This window comes from Ammospiza caudacuta, chromosome 14 (assembly GCF_027887145.1).
Source record: "Ammospiza caudacuta isolate bAmmCau1 chromosome 14, bAmmCau1.pri, whole genome shotgun sequence".
NCBI classification, from domain to species: domain Eukaryota; kingdom Metazoa; phylum Chordata; class Aves; order Passeriformes; family Passerellidae; genus Ammospiza; species Ammospiza caudacuta.
The window spans coordinates 10,352,107-10,369,256 of record NC_080606.1 but is presented as its reverse complement, the minus strand read 5'-3'; the positions used below and the strand labels follow the sequence as shown (position 1 = coordinate 10,369,256).

Here is a 17,150-nt window from a genome sequence, read left to right as displayed (position 1 = left end):
GAAAGTGGCTCTTTGAGAGAGGGTGGCATCCCCATGCCAGGGATGAATTTAGCCCTGAGCTTGCTGCAGCCCCATGGTGGCCATAACTGCAGGGAAACATGCTAAGTTTTTCCATGGGTGGAAATATCTGTGGGGTGGAAATATCTGTGGGGCACATTAAAGCACATTGACAGCTTGTTTGCAAACAGCTGTGCATGTGCATGTGGGAGCATTCAATTGACAGGTATACTGAGGAACTGTCTTCAGCCACAGCAGGTGAAGAGAAACGTCTCTTTCAGACATGGCTCAGGGTTTTGGATGCCAGCTCATGCTCCACATGAAGGCAGCATTGGCAGCGATGGCATCCAGGAAGGTGTGAGCCTTGTATGTGCCAAGGCTGCGTCCAAGTAGGAGCAATGACCAGCCTGACATTAACAGAGTTAAACAGCACCAAAGGCTTTGAAAACAACCCCTGGCGAGGTGACTCGGCTGGTGTCTGTGGGCACAGGAGCAGCTGCTGTGGAGCAGGGGCTGTGCTTGCACCTGCAGCCTGAGGTGAGTGCACTGGTGGGACAGGGACAGAGACAAAGAGGTCAGCTGACTTCCTCTACTCTCATCCCTTTTTAAAAAAGCGATTTTAAAAACAAGAGGTTAAAAACAATCCCTCATTGGAGTAATAATCCCCTTGGGTTAACAGCAGAAGAGGGGAGTGCCTGGCACAGCGCTGACAGAAGTGCCCTGGTCCTGTCCCAGCCACAGACCCCCTGGCCATCGTGTGCCCCAGCGCCATCCCTGCTGAGCAGGAGCCACATGGCCGAGAGCCGATGTGAGATGACACCTCTGCAGGAGAGCTGTGAGGGTGCGAAGATGTTATAGCCTACGTAAAAGGAAGACAGAAAGGGGCATAGGAAAAAAAAAAAACCCACAAAAATTGTGTGTTCGTTCCTCACTCTTCCCTCAGTGCCGTCTCACCCCGTGCAGAGGGTTCAGAGGTGTGAACACATCCTGTTTACATCTGCCACCAAGACGGGAGGCTGAGGGAGCACACGGCTGAGGCACGGGAGAGCAGCTGCAGCGGGACAGGCCCTGGCATGGACACAGTGCCCGTCTACCACGGGGCCATCACCCGAGAGGCTGGGGAGAAGCTGCTGCTGGCGGCGGGCACGGACGGCAGCTACCTGCTGCGGGACAGCGAGAGCATCCCGGGGGTCTACTGCCTCTGCGTGCTGTGAGAGCGGGCCGGGAGCGGGCCGGGAGCGGGCTGGGAGCACAGGGCTGGCAGGGCAGCGGGCCGGGAGCGGGCCGGGAGCACAGGGCTGGCAGGGCAGCGGGCCGGGAGCAGGCCGGGAGTGCGGGGCTGGCAGGGGCAGCGGGCCGGGAGCACAGGGCTGGCAGGGCAGCGGGCCGGGAGTGCGGGGCTGGCAGGGGCAGCGGGCCGGGAGCAGGCCGGGAGCACAGGGCTGGCAGGGGCAGCGGGCCGGGAGCGGGCCGGGAGCACAGGGCTGGCAGGGCAGCGGGCCGGGAGCGGGCCGGGAGCACAGGGCTGGCAGGGGCAGCGGGCCGGGAGCGGGCCGGGAGCACAGGGCTGGCAGGGCAGCGGGCCGGGAGCGGGCCGGGAGCACAGGGCTGGCAGGGCAGCGGGCCGGGAGCACAGGGCTGGCAGGGCAGCGGGCCGGGAGCACAGGGCTGGCAGGGGCAGCGGGCCGGGAGCAGGCCGGGAGTGCGGGGCTGGCCGGGGCAGTGGGCCGGGAGTGCGGGGCTGCCAGGGCTGCTCAGGCGGCAGCTGGTTGCCGACAGTCCCCTCCACAATACGGGGTGCCCCACAACAAAGTATGTTCTAGTGTTGCCATCTGCTTACATGAGTGAGACTTTTGGCTCCTTCACCTTGGCTTAAGAGAGAGGGGTGCAATAAGTGGAGTGGGGTCCCTTGAAAAGCAAAGAGGAGCAGGTTTTGCCTTGCAGAGCCCACGCTTCCCACAGACAAAAAGCTGTAAAGAGAAATCAGACAGGCACATAGAAAGGATAAGCAAGGTGCCATGGAGAAATGCCATGCGACTTGGCTCAGGATGGTGTGTGTATCCTCTTTGTGCTGGATAACCCTCTTGCCTTCTGTCTGTGTTCTTCTGCTTCCCTGGTGTGCTCATGGGTGTGCTCAGCAGCATCCCCAGTGACCCTGTCATGGGAAAGGTAACACTGAGTGCTGCTATCCACAATGTGCCTTTGTTCAGGATGCTCTCAGTCCCACAAGCTTGTGGCTTGGAGCAAACTGCCTGTAATGCACATGAAATACTGATGGTGACAAACTACACAATAGTGTTTCATCAAATAGGGTGAAAAGGGAGACATCTGATGGGATGGTCTGTCAGAGAGAGGGTAAAGGTTCCCCTGGGAGAGCTAAGAGGCTTTCTATTCATAGGACCTCATTTTAATGAGGAAATTAAATTACCCTACTGTTGGCAAAATTCTCGGGAGTCCTGCTGACGCTGTACTGTTGCATCAGAGGAACAAAGATGACACTTATGCTGTACTTCAGTAGGAGAAGGACCACTAGAGAAAACCCTTTTAGGTCCAGCATGAAATCAGCTAACAGAAGGAACTCGGGTACCTGGCAAAAAAACACAAGGGGAAGAAATGTCCTAAGTCAGGTTTTCCCCAAATCCCTTGAATACATTTCTGACAATGTAATTAAGCCCTGGGTGAGCGTCATTATCTTCCTGTTATAGACCAGTAAATGGAGACATGCAAGATGGTTATAGATAATCCAAAAATACACAATACTCTTCTCAGGGAAGGTCTTTGTGGCAGAGGCTGTATTTTTTCTTCTCTTATGAAATCAGGTGAACCAAGTTAGGTGTTCCTGCTAACAAATGCCTTAACAGTGAGCTGAAAAATGGGCAATAAGAAGTATCTTGAGTTAAATGAAAATGGAAGAGACATAGCAGGAGGTAAGGAGTGCTATGATTCCTGGGATGGGAATAAGCAATAAAAGCAGAATCTCTTTAAAATAACTATGAGAGGAAATGGGGATATACCACCCTTACACTCAGAAGTCATTCAGTGCAGGTGAAACACTAAGGCATTAGAGAAAGGGTCAGGAAGAATGTTACAATGCTGAATAAGACAGAGAATACTAGAATTAGTCTACCATCAGTCTAAATCAGGTTGTAGGTATGTAACAAGGTCTTTCAGTTGTACACTATCAGCTGGGATTTATTGTTAGTAATTTATGCCCTTTGAAAGAAATTTCATAAATGAAATAAAATATAGAAAATGAAAATAGGAAGAAATTAAAGCTTTTCTAGCTGTGAAGCTCTGCAATCTTTGGAGGAAAAGATACTTCAGTAAGAAACAGACCAAATTGCTTCTAAAATTATGGGTCATTCATGTCTCCATGGTATGTTGCATTGAAACATATGTATGATAAACAAAAGGGTAAAAGCAAAAAACCAAAAATTAATGGTGAGTGTTCTGCAGGCTCAGAACATAGGTCCTTAATAGTTATTCTGTAAAGGAAATTTGAAATAGCATCTTGGATAAATCCAGATAAAATTTAAATGAAAAATGTTATGATGAGTATGAACTGATACAGAAAAAAAGGTGGCTGAAAAATTGTAGAATTAAGCCTTGGTTCCAATTATTCTTAATAGTCAATTCAAATAATTATGTAAGAAATAGCAGATATGGTAAAGAGCATGTCACACACTAACTGTGAGGACAGTTTTTATACCAGGAAAGGATCCCACACTGAGATGGCATTGACAGTTTGAAGAAATGTGGGCTATAAACTAGAGAAGTGCTTTGACAGGTTAAGTTTGCCAAAGCAGAGCACTTTAGTGGAGAGACTGCAGGAAAGGAAAGGAAGGTGTGAGAGGTAGAGATCTCTGTTTGGTGGAGAATGCTAAGCCTGGCTTTGGCAAAGAAGCCAATGGACATAACCAGTCCAAATTCCAGTCTGAACATCAAGGGCAGAGATGGAACAGGTGACAAACATCCATGTGCAGGGCAGCTCTGGTAAAAACTGAGGGAAGTGTGCAGCAGTTGCTGTTTTCACTCTGTAAGGAAAAGAAAATTAAAGAAAGAATAAGTATTTCTCTGCTTTTTAAAATGCTTCATTCTAAATAAATAATGGAAATTATTAGGAATAGCAAAGTTATTCAGCAGGTTACATTTTGGTTCAGAATCCATGCCAAAGATCACTATAAGAATATATAGACATATGAAGATCAGACAAAAGATGAATTTACTAGAAGTAATGATCTTTGAAACATGGGAAATAGAGCTGGTCAGCCATTAGATATACTGCAGTAAGTATCAGAGCTAAACAAAATATTTTTCATGTTTCCAGTGAAAATTTCTACCAGGAGTGTATGTGTTTTATGCTGCTGGTAGTGTTTCTATTGCCCTTAGAAAACAAAAAGAGAAAAATAGCCTAGTTTTCCAAAATCAAGACATGTTCAGTCTGTCTTCTTTGCCCTCTCCCTCCACTTCCCTGGGGAAATAAAACAAACCAAAACAAACATAAAGTCCTGCAGCTTCCTAGTTCTAACCATATTTAGGGTTCCTTTTCCCATCACAGGGGAATTACAAGGCACAGTTCTGATAAAGAGAAAAGAAATATTTATCAAAAGAGCAATTAAGCATGTATTTGGATGACAGTGGTGTCATCTACTTGAATTCACATTAGTGGCTGCTCTGCACTTCCACTTCCAGGTACTCTAATTGTCAAGCCCTGTGATTTCACTGCATTGCTTATGCTCAAACAATGTCTCCTTTTCCCAAGAAACTGCATAAATTTGTAATGCCACCATCACCACCACATCCTCTCCCTTGAAAAAGCCCTGACATATTTTGGCAGGCTTTGAGCCTCTTAAGGCACACAATGAGGACTGCAGTGTTCATGGTCAGGCTCATTCACCTTTTGCTTTTCCAATTAAGAAGCAGAGCCCTGACCTTTAAAAAGGAGAAGAGTCAAAGACTTCATGAATCCCTTGTGACTGACGCTGATTTTACAGGGCAAGCATAAAAGAGACAGGTAGTAGCATAAAACCTGACCTATAGAGGTGGGTAACTGCAGCAGGCAGGACCCTGTTGGAGCATTCATCTAGAAAACACTCTGCTTTCTCTCTTCTTTGTTTCTCCTGAGCTACTGATTTATCTCCCTTGAATGCCACTTTCCACTTTCTGAAGCTGGGATGTGAACGTGGTGTGCCTGAAAGCTTTCAAAGAGACAATGAATATTTTCTTGGTTGTGACTGCAGCAAAGCACAAAGGACCCACTTTCAAAAATATTTTAAGACCACAATTAAACTATGCATGGAAGAGTAGGAAGGTTTTGATTTGCAATTGTATGCTCTGGGGCTCTTGCAAGCAGAGGTGTTGCTTTCAAATTTTGGCAAAGATTTTAATACCAGATGCTCCTGGGTCTTCATTGTATGAATATCATTATTGAATTGATAATATCTACTTTAAGGATGTTTGGAATATGTCAGCAGAGGTACACAACTCTTTCCTGGAAGTTTTTAGAGTTGAACTGAAAAGCAAGATTTTTGTTCTTCCTGAGAACTGGTCTAGAAGAAATGCATATGCTTTATAAAGCATACACGTTTTACCCATAAACAAGTTAGACACTACACACAGTACGCCAGGGTTTTAATATCAAGCCTGATTGTTCCAGGGAGCTTTCTTTACTGGTTTGGTTTCCTCTCTGCTCAGGGCCCCGTTTGACATTTTTAGCACTCTCAGAAATCCTCTGTGCTCACAGCTCCTAATGAAGTCAATGGGGGACACGGGGCACACTAATGGTGACTACTTTGAGGAGCAGCCTCTTCAACCCTCCCTGAAAAATGTATAAGAAAATGCCTGAGAGTGCCAAAAGCCCCACGTTCCTTTACAGATATATGAGCACACATGCAGGAACAAGCAGCTCATGCCTGAATTGGCAAAGATAAAGCATTTGTAGTTTGGGTTTTAAAATCCACATGCTTGAAAATACTGAGAATGTTAGTAGTTGTTTCAGAGCTGTAAGTAAGACAAACACGACGTGCTTGTCAAACTGTATGTTCAGATGATTTGTTTGAAACCAGCCGTTTGTGTTCTGTGCTGCATTAAATTTGTGGAGAATAATCAAAAGCTGGAATTGAAAGCTGTTTAGAGCTCTTCAAGCAACAGTAATGGCAACAGGGATAGGCTGCAGTCCTATCAGATTTTACGTGTGCTATTTTTTCTGTCACTGTAACCACGGTGCACAAGTTCAAGGCAACGTGCTGAAACTTTCTGATGAGACAGATACATCAGCTGTACAGTACGAAGGTGTAGTACAGGATCACAAGCCAGCTTCTGCTTAGCATTTCCTTTGTTTCCTATGTATTCTTTTTGATAGACATGGCAGAATAATTGCATTTTTTAATAACACTGCACATAATCTTCATCATCATTTAAGATGTAATTTGAAACAAAAGAAGAAGCCTCTCAATTCAGTATTGCTGTTGCAAATATCACACGCTGTTTTCAGAATTTGAAAAAAAGTCTTCTGTAGCACAATGGTAAATTTTACTAAGGTGAGTATTTCAGGCGCCTGCTAACCAGAGTGAGTGTAGTCTTTGCTGAGCATAACTTGGCTAATGGCCTTCACATATTCCAATGACTTTTCTTGCAAAGGTAGACAGCCTGAGTCATGGAATTGATGAAACTTAGTGGGAGGCTAAGTTATTGGCCTGCCATAAAGTAATATCCTTCCATTTAGCATCTCAGATTTTAATAAATTCTTAATTTATTTCTGAATTTCAAGAAATTCCTCTTTAAAGTATTGCTTTTGGCTGGAATCTCCTTGTACCAGACTGACAAAACCCTGCTCAGAAAGGCTTCACTCTTGCTCTTTAGGTAAATCAGCAGCATTTCTTTGGATAGTTAGGAGTGTTGAAGCGGTAAAGATACTGACAATCTTCCACAGAAATCTCTGCATAAATTCAGAGCTATTTCACGAGACTTAAATTTCTCTTTTAAGCTTTTGTTAATTTCAGAAGAGAAAATCAAGACAATGCATTTTTTTATAATGCTACAGCATTACAGCAAGTTAATATGTATTACTCCTGTGGTATTGAGGGTAAATTTTTCCCACAAGAAGTGTTGATAAAGGAATCAGTGACAGAAATCAGTGACAGGAGTGTTCACTCAAGTGCTGCTGTGGTTTAAGCTACAGTCACTCCGTTGGGCTTTTCAGATGTTGTAAACACCAGTTTAACCTATTTTATTCACTCTTGGAGACATAGAGCTTATATCTTGCACATGATCTCAATGTGAAGGTTATTTCTTCAGGTTGAGTTAGCTGAAGGGTGGTAATTTCTGAGTTGCTGTACTTAGCTGAGACCTAAATAAGGAGAGAATCAGTCTGTTTGTCAAAAAGAACATACAAATTCTAGGAGAGAGTGAGGAGAAGCTTAAAGGCCCTGAGGAACTGCTGTGTATTCCCCTAAAGTCAGGAGTTTTGGCCTTGTGGTAGCCATCTCCCACCTCTGTATCTCCTGTTGTGCCCATGCCATCACCCACATTCCCTGCCCAGGGCTGCCCACCAGGAAACTGCCTGAAGTTGTTTCCTGTGGGCACTCAGGAGCTGATCTGTACCTACATCAAATGCCTGTGGTGGGGCAGACGTGGCTCCAGCCTGAGCTCTGGTGCTCCTCTGCTCCGTGCCATTGACTCCTGCTCCGGAGTCCCCTTGGGTCCCCAGCAGGGCTCCTCTCCAGAGCAGTGGGGTGCTCCCCTCCATAGCATTAAGTGGTTTCTAAGCATTGTCTCTGCTTGAGAGATGGAGAGTTTAGCTCTGTTTCACAGAAGAGAAAGGTGACACAGCAGCCCCAGGCCTGCAGTACCCTCCAGCTTTGGGTTCCCAGTGTAAAGGCCATGGGAAGGGCTTCTGAGGCTACCCAATGTTACTTTGCACAACTTGCTGACTTTGCTTGCATTGCTGAGGTCTCCTTCCTTGTTTCATACAACTTTGGCTTCCAAAACACCCATCTTCTGCTCCTAGTTGTTTCAGCATTTTGTGCTTCTCCCAGACCAAGCCCCCTCATACTTTACCTTTGTATATCCCCTTCCTTACTCACTTAGTCTTTCTGTCAGAGGTTCAATATTTGTGCTGTTTCCTTGCCCAGATTGCGTAGATATTGGTCCCCTTTTCTTTCCTTCCGCATCCATCCCACCTGATCCCAAACTTCCTGCCCAAGACACCCAATTACTAAATTACCTTCTGGTTTGAATCTCACTAATCTAGGCCAGGCAACACACGTGTTTGAACTCATGGACACTGCTTGGCTGAGTGCCCATGGTACAGCCAGCCCAGACATGGTGATGCTACAACTGCTAGCAGCCTTTAGAGGGTGCTTCTCTTGCAGCCTAGAGAGCCACTGCTGCTTTCAGAGAGTGCAAGAGATAAACCTTCTTTCAAACAAATTGTATGTCTTACTCTGAAAACTGCGCACCCCCTCCTCTGACAATTATAAGTTTTTTGGGTTTTTTTTAAACTTGGGGAAAGCACTGTTTTGCCTAGCGTGTTTCCTTCTGCCTTCTCCATCCCTAAATGAGGGTGAGGCAAATACCTAAGAAACGAAATTTCAGTCTGGAATGGTGAAATGTGGCAAAGTTATAAGAAACTGTCTCTGGGCAGTCTAATGCCCAGAAACACTGTTTTTAGGCTACACCATGGTCTGGTTCTTAAACTATGTTGTAAAGTTAAATCCCAAGGTAAGGTCAGGTTGTAAATGTACCAGGTAAGAAGAGCTGATTGACATAATGCAAAGACATCTGAAGAGAAAGATACGTACAGAGGAAGAAATTGATGTAATTTATTGCTGACATGGCTTTGCCTTGTGTCTGTTTTTCTCCCTTTTAATGTGTTGAATTTGGGGCTCAGAAATGAATAAAAATTAGTTTAATAAAATTTCCCAGCTGAGATGCAAAGTATTTGGAAATGATTTTAAAGTGTACCACGCAGCTGAAATGTCATCATTAATTTTAATTTGCAGCATGCGTGTAATGTCCTCGGGCTATTCCAATGGTGCAGAAGATTGTAATCATTCACCTGTAATGCAGCTTTAACAGGTCTGATCACAGCTAAAAAGGAGGAATGGAGAGGACAGGTAGACAGATGGTGTTTCAGTATGTCATCTGTGAATGATGCCTTGGTAACTCTTTGGGAGGAATTATCTGGCTATAAAGAAAAAAGAAGCCTATAATATAAAGTATTCCTATAATAGCAACTTTTTCTGGGTTTTCCTTTGACAAAGTTTTCCAAGGGAAAGTATTTAAACAGAGCCTGTGTTAGTGCAGTTCCCAGCTGGTATAACATATCCTTCCCTATGGAGACAAAAGAAAATGAGATGTCACAAAAATGTCATTAGTAGTGACCAAAGCACTGTTTCCTAAGTGCTGTCTGGTATTGTCCTTACAGCAGTGGCTCTTTTCTGCTTCCCCTCACCAGCATTTTGGTATTTTTTGCCTATGATCAAAAACTTATAGAGTCTCATCAAGATATTAATTCATGAATTATTTCTCTCCCCTGAGCTTCACTGACAGGAGAGAGGAGCTTTGCTGTTGTGAGTGGGGCTGTGTCTGTGCTTGGGACAGGTGAAGCAATGGGGGAGCCCCTCAGTGAATCTTTACCTGGGTGTCATGAACTGGTCCTCCTCCAAGATGTGCTGATACACCAGTGTCACTGAGAGTTCTCCCTGAGCTCGCACCACATATAGGAACATTGTGTCTCTCTAGGAGCTTTTTTTTCTGCTCTGAAGAGAGAAAATGTAGAAAATTGAGCTGTCCTCTCATGTTAGCTGGGGAATTTCTCATTTGCTGAGACTTAAGCTTCAGTAAATGAATTTTTTCACCTGATTTTTTCCAGTTTTACATGCTTTACTCTTTGGAAGGTAATGTCCTCTGCAATCTCAATTTTAATTTGTGTATATAATTTTTCTTTCAAGAAAAACACCTTGATCTTCCTTCAGCCCACACTGATCTTAGTTCATGTAAGGTAGATTAAATCATAAAAACCTTTCTCATGGGTGGCTTTTGCCCATATAGCAGTAAACTTCACCTAAAATCACATCTCTAAATATGGAAGGTAAAACACTCTTTGAAGTGGTAATGAAGTAAGTTCCTGCTGCATGACAGAAAGTTTTGATAAGATCACATTCATTGGGAGAGTACTTATCGGATGAGCTGTAATTCATTTTGTGGAGACCAAGGTCCCAGTGGAAAGTAGTTCAATGGGAAGATCTAGCAGTGCATCCTCTGAACAAAATGCACCTTCCCTTCCTTTGTGCATTGCCTTTGCAGAGGCAGATGGGGATGTCCAGGTCATCTCCCATTTACTCAGTGTCTTGCTTTTCTGGTGGCTTCAGAGCCAATAACAGATGATAATGTTGTGTTTTTCAACTTAAGCACAGTAAAATCCCTCAGACCTTTCAGTCTTTCCTTCTCTGGGAGAAACATGAACATTTTCCAAGAGAGTGGAGAGCTCTCACTTGTCCCTCAGGAAGCTGTGATAACAATGTCATTCTCTTCCCATTCTCCACACTGTGCTCAAAGCATCCATCTTCTCAAATTCTTGTTCCTTTTTCAAACCTCATGGGCTTTTAACCTGAACTATCCTTTGTGCTTTCCCTGTGCTCAGCTGAAATATTTTACAGTGTGATATTTTGAAAAATGTAGGATAGCTGCATTGTATCTCACCATACTTCAATACTGAATATTATTTTATCTGACCTCTATTTTTGAATTCAGTCTGCTTAGAAAACCTTTCTGGTATAGTGCTGAGAGCCAACAGACAGCTCACAGTCAGAACAGCACCACAGCCCCTCAACCTCTTCAACTCATGCAACTCATGCAACCTCTTATGTAGAGAAAACAGTGAAAGAAACAACAAATAGTGGCTTTCCAGATAATCGTGCTGTTTGTGGAAAAATCGGATTTTAAAGGGACTGAAGCAGTTGGGAAAACCTTTGGGAAAACCAAGAATCAAGCAAGGGTACTAGAATCATAGAATCATAAAATTGCTTGGATTGGAAGGGACTTTAAACATCTCCTAGCTCATCTAACCATCTAGTTCCAGCTTGTCCTGATGTGGGCAGGGATGCCACCCACTAGACCAGGTTGCTCATATCCTTGTGCACAATGTAATACTGAAAATAGAAGTCAAGACAATGAGTTTTAGATGTGTAGAAAGAATCATACTGACAGCTTTGAGACTTGAAAAAAATCACCGTGTAAAAGGTTAAATACCCACTTCAAAGAGATGGAACAAAATGCCAGGACCTCTCAGGTACTTTCCAGTACATTATGGCCTGTAAAATCCTCATTTCAGTAACTGTGTGTTGGCTGGTATTCTACATGTTTAGATACAGCAAAGCTCCTTGTGATTTAAAATAAAAGATTCATGTGAACATAATGTTATAGAAAGCTGATGACACAAGCACAGCTGTCAATCTTTAAGAAGAGATGGTACAAGACTGTCTGAGGGCCCTAAAGGGAGACACTGGGTTCCCTGAACAAGAACATACATAATCTAGTGGCTTAGAGGAATGTGCTTTTGGCCACTGGGCTTGAGTTGTGGCTTCAAACACCACTGACCGTGGTGCTGTGGCATGGACAGGAAAGCAGCTCCACATTCTTCCCTCCTTCTGCAGCCACAGCAGGTTGTTCATGTTTCTTCCCAGGGTCCAAATCCCTGATGGACTGCAGTTTGCTGGGGAAAAAAGAGGGGAAAACCAGTGATGGTTGTTTTCCTCCTTAGGTTTCTGTGAGCATGGCCAGCTGCTTTCCATGTCTGTCTGGTGGCGTACAGAAAGTCAGGGAAAAGGCTCTCCTAGGTAGGCATGAAGAGGTGGATGAAGCTGTGATGGGATTGTGGGGCAGTGTCAGGCACAGTCCCATACTTGAGGAGAGGAGGGCGGTGTCTCAGCTGTGCACAGGGAGTTGTCCCTGCAGCAGCCTGGATGGGAGGGGATGGCTTTGTGTCCTTCACCTCTGTGCCTAATCACAGTGGGACTCAAGTGGTGGGGGCAGAGTTCACAAATCATCACAGGCATTTTGCTCCCACTTTTCTGGGTTGTAGCAGAGTGCCAGCTCTTAACAACTTCCTTCTATTATACCAGCCACCACTTTGCAAAGGTTGCTGTAATGACTTTTAAACAGGAATTTGACGCAGATCATGAGTAATTGCAATCATATGATGTCTGTGTCACTGATGGTTTCTTATATTTTGTAGTAGCTGCTATAATGCCATGCATAACTGGAAGTAAATACAGTATATTCCTGCTTTCTTAAGAATAAGAATTGATGGCAAAATAGGGAATGGTCCTTAAAATCCTGCTGTGTATTCATGTAAACGTATGTAGTGTGAAACAGAAGCATAGAATAATAGGATATGCTGAGTTAGAAGGGACCCATCGGGATCATTGAGTCCAATTCCTGGCACAGCAGAGGACATCCCAAGAATCACACCATGTGCCTGAGAGCACCGTCCAAATGCTGCTTGAATTCAATACAGTCTTTCTTATCTGATACCATCTAAACTAATGCTGTACCCATGGAGCCTCTATTAATTGTTTCTGAGTTAAATTTTTGGATATTAGTGTAGTAATCTACCATGTAAATCATTCACTGAGTTGGGTTTGTGAGAGAAGCAAGAGTGACTTTGGCACAAGTTGTGTCTTGTGTTAATAGTCTATGGCTAATTCCCCAAAGACTTTGATTTTAAAAGAAGGAAGATTCCATAGCCTTATATGTCTCTTTTTGGAGACAGTATTTGAAAGTTAGGAACATATGGGCAAAGCAAAGAGTAATTGATTTAAGTCCTTTTTTTAGGTGTAGTTTTCCAAATAAATTACAGTAATTGCTGCTGTTAACATTTGCATTTAAGCAAGTCACAGAATGGTAATGCTACCTGTCAATAGTACACCTCTTTTTGCAGGCAAAGTGTTTCTGGTGTGTGTCAGTGAAAGGACATCACTGAAAAAAATTAATAAAAATGCTGAGGAAGGAATAGAAGCAACACCATTTAACCTAAAATAACTGAATACTGCTAAACTAGATCCGGGTCAGACCAATCCCTCTCATCCCAAAAAACCCCAGTAGGTTTAACACTGCATCTATCCAGTGGTTTTTTAGCTACCTCGAGCCTTTAGAGCTGAATTTATCTTTAAGGAAAAGTTAGCAAATGAGATAATTCTCACATAATAATGTAGTTCTTGTGAAAACTGTCAGGAGAAATGAATAAAAAATACTTTTTTTTTTTTTTTTCCCCACAGGCATCAGGGTTATGTTTATACCTACAGAGTGTCCCAGACAGAAGCTGGATCCTGGAGTGCTGAGGTGTGTACTTCTCCTTTCCCTTCTGAAAATTTCTACATCCTGTTTGATATAGATTATAGATTTAATGAAATATATTCAAATTATTCATGTTTCTGCCTAGTCTGATTTTCATTGATGGTAATCGATCTAGAGTGCATCCATCAGTAAGATGTCTTGGTGCCACTTCTGACAGTCTAGAACTCATAAATTAATTCCCTGTTTCATTTCAGCTGTTGCATAATGCAATAGTGCATCATTTTGGATCATTTTAAATGGCAAAAATATTGTGGTTTTATAATTTGACAAGCACAATCTGTTTCTGTCTATCCTATGTACCATCAATGCCAGAATATTAAAGAAATAATTTTCAATGTACAGAGTTTTAATTCATTAATCCAGATGAATTCATCATTAGTGCAAAGTACAGCCAAATCTTGATACAAAATATATTTTCACTCATCTGATGGGAAACTGGTAATTTGGGTGCACAAAAACATTATTTGTAATACAGACAACATTTAGGTTCATGAAATTGGGATGTTAATCTCTATTTATTTTATGATTTTTTTCCCCTTTGGATGTACTCTGTGTATTAATTCATAATTGGCTTTCTGTTTGTATGTTAATGAACATTTATTTCAAATATTATATAATTTCTAGACAGGCATAATTCCTTGGCTATTACTGTATTAGAAGTGATTCTGGAACACAAAACTGGTTCTTGGGGTTACTCTGAACAGATCAGGGGATGGAAATGACTGACATTACTGTGGAGTAGATAATTATCCGTGTGACTCTTGGGAATAGTGCCCAGTAATTCTTTCTGTAAGACATCAGGAGGTTGATGTAAGGGTTGGGATTTGTAGTGCCCAAGACAGAAGTTTTTCAGGACAGGGTGAGGGTGACAGTGCACCCACCATGCCAGGATAAGCACTGTTATCTATGGAAGGATTCCAGGACTCCGGAGACCTCCACCTGTGGAGGGTAATTCCCTGGCTGAGGCTGCAGCCTCCTCTAGCCCCAGATGACATCAGCACCTGCAGTGAGGTTTTCTGGTGCTATGTAGATCTGCTACAATGTCTGGCCTTTACCTCCACTGGCACTCTATGTGTGGCTTTTGGGCTTTCCCTGGCTGTATTTTAGGCAAACCTTACCTGAATTTCACATCCTATGTGTGCTGAAGGCCCAGGCTTCTCTGTACATCCTCTGCAGGAGAAGGTTCTAGCTACAGATCCATGATGCCAATCCTTCCCTTAAGGAACAGAAATTTTAAAGTAAATGTTGCTTAGACCATGCTGGCTTCAGCTGTTAGACACAGCAGCCTAGGTCCAACTGATCCCCACAGAGTGTGCCTGCAAGCCAAAACAGACTCCAGAGGCAGCTGGTCCTTTCCTGCTTCTGCTGCCTTCCCTGTGGCTGGTTAGTCTGAGCAAGCTCAGATCACACCCATCTTTCAAGGATGAGGTAGGGAATTTAAAACAGTGCTGTGAAATCTCAGCCAGAGTGAAGATTCCAGCTGGTGCCAGGGAGGCTGAATTTAGCTCACAGCTGCTGGGTGAGAGCAATGTCCCCTGAGTGGGACTATGCTGGCAGGACCCATGCTTGTCCTCCCTTGACTTTGGTGAAGAGGAGTTATTATGAGAATGCCCTGAAAGATTTAACATAAATGTTGGGTTTTTGATTAAAAGCACACATAGTTTCATTTAATACTGTTTGAAAAATTGCTAATGTAGAGAGATAGAAAGAGTCTCACTTTTAATAAATAGGTAACATTTGGCTGCTGTCTTTGTACAAGAAGTAGACAGGAATACTCAATGAACATATAAACCAACAATGAATGCTCCAAGAAGGGTTTGCAAAGATGCTGTGTCCTTGCTGGAATTTAGTGGTGTGAGGACTCCCTCTCTGTTGTAAGCCCTGGCTGCTCTCTAGGTTTTCTCACTGGTGTTTCTAGGATGGAACTATTTTACTTATACAGGCTAAAAAGTTATTGGTAAGGAGGTTAAATCACTGACTACATTAAGTCAGGGTCAGAAATAGCAAAGGGTCACTTGTAAGTCTGTCTAATTAGTGTGGCAGGTGACTGTGGGTAATTAGTGTGAGATTCTCTTGTAGTGATTAAGAAATTGTCCCTCTTGCACCTTTCTATCACTGTGCTGCTGGGAACTGCTCAGTGTAGGAGGGCTGGGATGGCCAGGGGAGAGCAGAGAGCAGTGTGGCTCATTGACTCACCTGGAACTGGCACATCAGGGGTTCACATCCATGGCTGCTCCTTCCCTGGGAGCCGTGTGCATTTCTGAGGACAAGGCCTGTGTGCCAGCACAGGGTGCCCAGCACCCCTCCTCACCTCTCCCCCTCTGGCTTTGCAGACAGCGCCCGGGGTCCCACGGAGGCTCTTTCGGAAAGTGCACAACCTCATTTCAGCCTTCCAGAAACCCAACCAAGGCATTGTAACACCCCTGCAGAACCCAGTTGTCAACCATGTGAAAGCCAACTACTCCTCAGGTACTGGTGGGGGGAGGAAACCTTGGCTGCAGCTGAGCAGAGCCCTCCATGGTGGCAGGGATAGAGGTCTTAGACCTACAGGTATATTTGACCTGAACTGGCCAGCAGAGTGACATTGCCAAAAATGTCACTAACTTTGCTATTGTGTGATTTGAAATGTTGTCACTCAGGTGCTCATTACAGACAGGGTCTGTCAATGTGATAAGAGAATGGATTTTGAATGTGTATTCCTGAGTGCTAGGGCAGCAATGGCTGCCTTCCCTCACCACCACCCTTACTCATAGAGCCTTCTGGACTGTCCATTTTGTTCATCTGTTCAAATGTTTGTGATTATTTCTCTTAGGGAGGAATGAAGGCTATGACTTCCACCTGCAGCCATCATGAGGATGTCTCCCCAAGTGTGACAAAACCACATCTTCCAGCATCTCCTCTAATCTATGCTTTAAAACAGAATGGTTTATATGATAGTAAATACAACTCTGTGAGTTTTCTTGTAACATTTGCAGAAATGTGTATTTCATAGAATTTATTGCTTAAGATGTAGAAGTTTAGATTTCAGAGTACTTTGAATTCAGGGTGGGATATTTTTTGTTTTTGTTTTTGTTTTTCCCAGGAAAGGATAAAAAAGCATGAACTGCTAAATCCTTTATGTCTTTTTTTCCCTCTTTGTACTGTCAAGTTAAAACATTTCTCCCTTCAAGATCAGTTCTTAATTAATAATTAGTTATTAATTTTACATTATTTAACTTTGAATCCTGCTTTGCTTTGTTCTGGTTGGCATTTATGCAGAATTAGGCAAGTCTCCTTTCATAACCTTAGGAGAAGCATTTACATTAAAGTGTCCTTGCCTTGGATGGGCTGTGTGTTTGTCATTCATACAGTTCCTAAAGATATTCCAGATGTGATACCGTGAGGATCCCCAATAACTGATTTCCCATCAAAGCAGTTGCTCTGCCCTCTAACAAAATCTGTAGTTTTCACCAATGACCAAGAACATAAGTAATGCACAGAGTAACCAAGAACACCAATGAAGTAGAAAGCCTTGTTCTTTGCTTTTAGGTGTTCCCTGTTCTTGAAACAAGCCATCCTCACATACATTTTAAAAAAATAAATTATTTTTGCATGACAGCTTTTCTTTTCCTCTCTGTGTGTTTCCATGCTGCTACTGGGCTCCTGGAGGGGAGTTTTGAATCTAGAGGACTGTGTTTCCATGCTGCTGCTGGGCTCCTGGAGGGGAGTTTTGAATCTAGAAGACTTGTCAGCTCTGCAGGGTTAGGTGAGGCTACTGGAGAACTCAGAGGATGTGCATTTGCACTTGGGGTGGA

The 17,150-nt window shown here is 43.5% G+C and overlaps 1 protein-coding gene across 1 annotated transcript; it reads left to right on the top strand.

The window, feature by feature from the left end:
* Window positions 1-479: 479 nt before the first annotated feature.
* On the top strand, window positions 480-16,755 carry SH2D1A (SH2 domain containing 1A). Its single transcript, XM_058814214.1, has 5 exons — window positions 480-534; window positions 941-1,207; window positions 13,278-13,341; window positions 15,690-15,825; window positions 16,169-16,755. The coding sequence occupies exons 2-5, from the start codon at window positions 1,071-1,073 to the stop codon at window positions 16,207-16,209; spliced, it is 378 nt and encodes a 125-aa protein (XP_058670197.1). The 5' UTR covers window positions 480-534; window positions 941-1,070; the 3' UTR covers window positions 16,210-16,755.
* Window positions 16,756-17,150: the final 395 nt, after the last annotated feature.

What these genes read in the sequence shown, in the direction of transcription:
- SH2D1A (XM_058814214.1), top strand. Translation starts at nt 1,071, where the DNA reads ATGGACACAGTGCCCGTCTACCACGGGGCCATCACCCGAGAGGCTGGG. An exon ending in CTGGATCCTGGAGTGCTGAG is followed by an intron (nt 13,342 to 15,689) that starts GTGTGTACTTCT and finishes CTGGCTTTGCAG; the next exon opens with ACAGCGCCCGGGGTCCCACG. An exon ending in GAAAGCCAACTACTCCTCAG is followed by an intron (nt 15,826 to 16,168) that starts GTACTGGTGGGG and finishes TATTTCTCTTAG; the next exon opens with GGAGGAATGAAGGCTATGAC.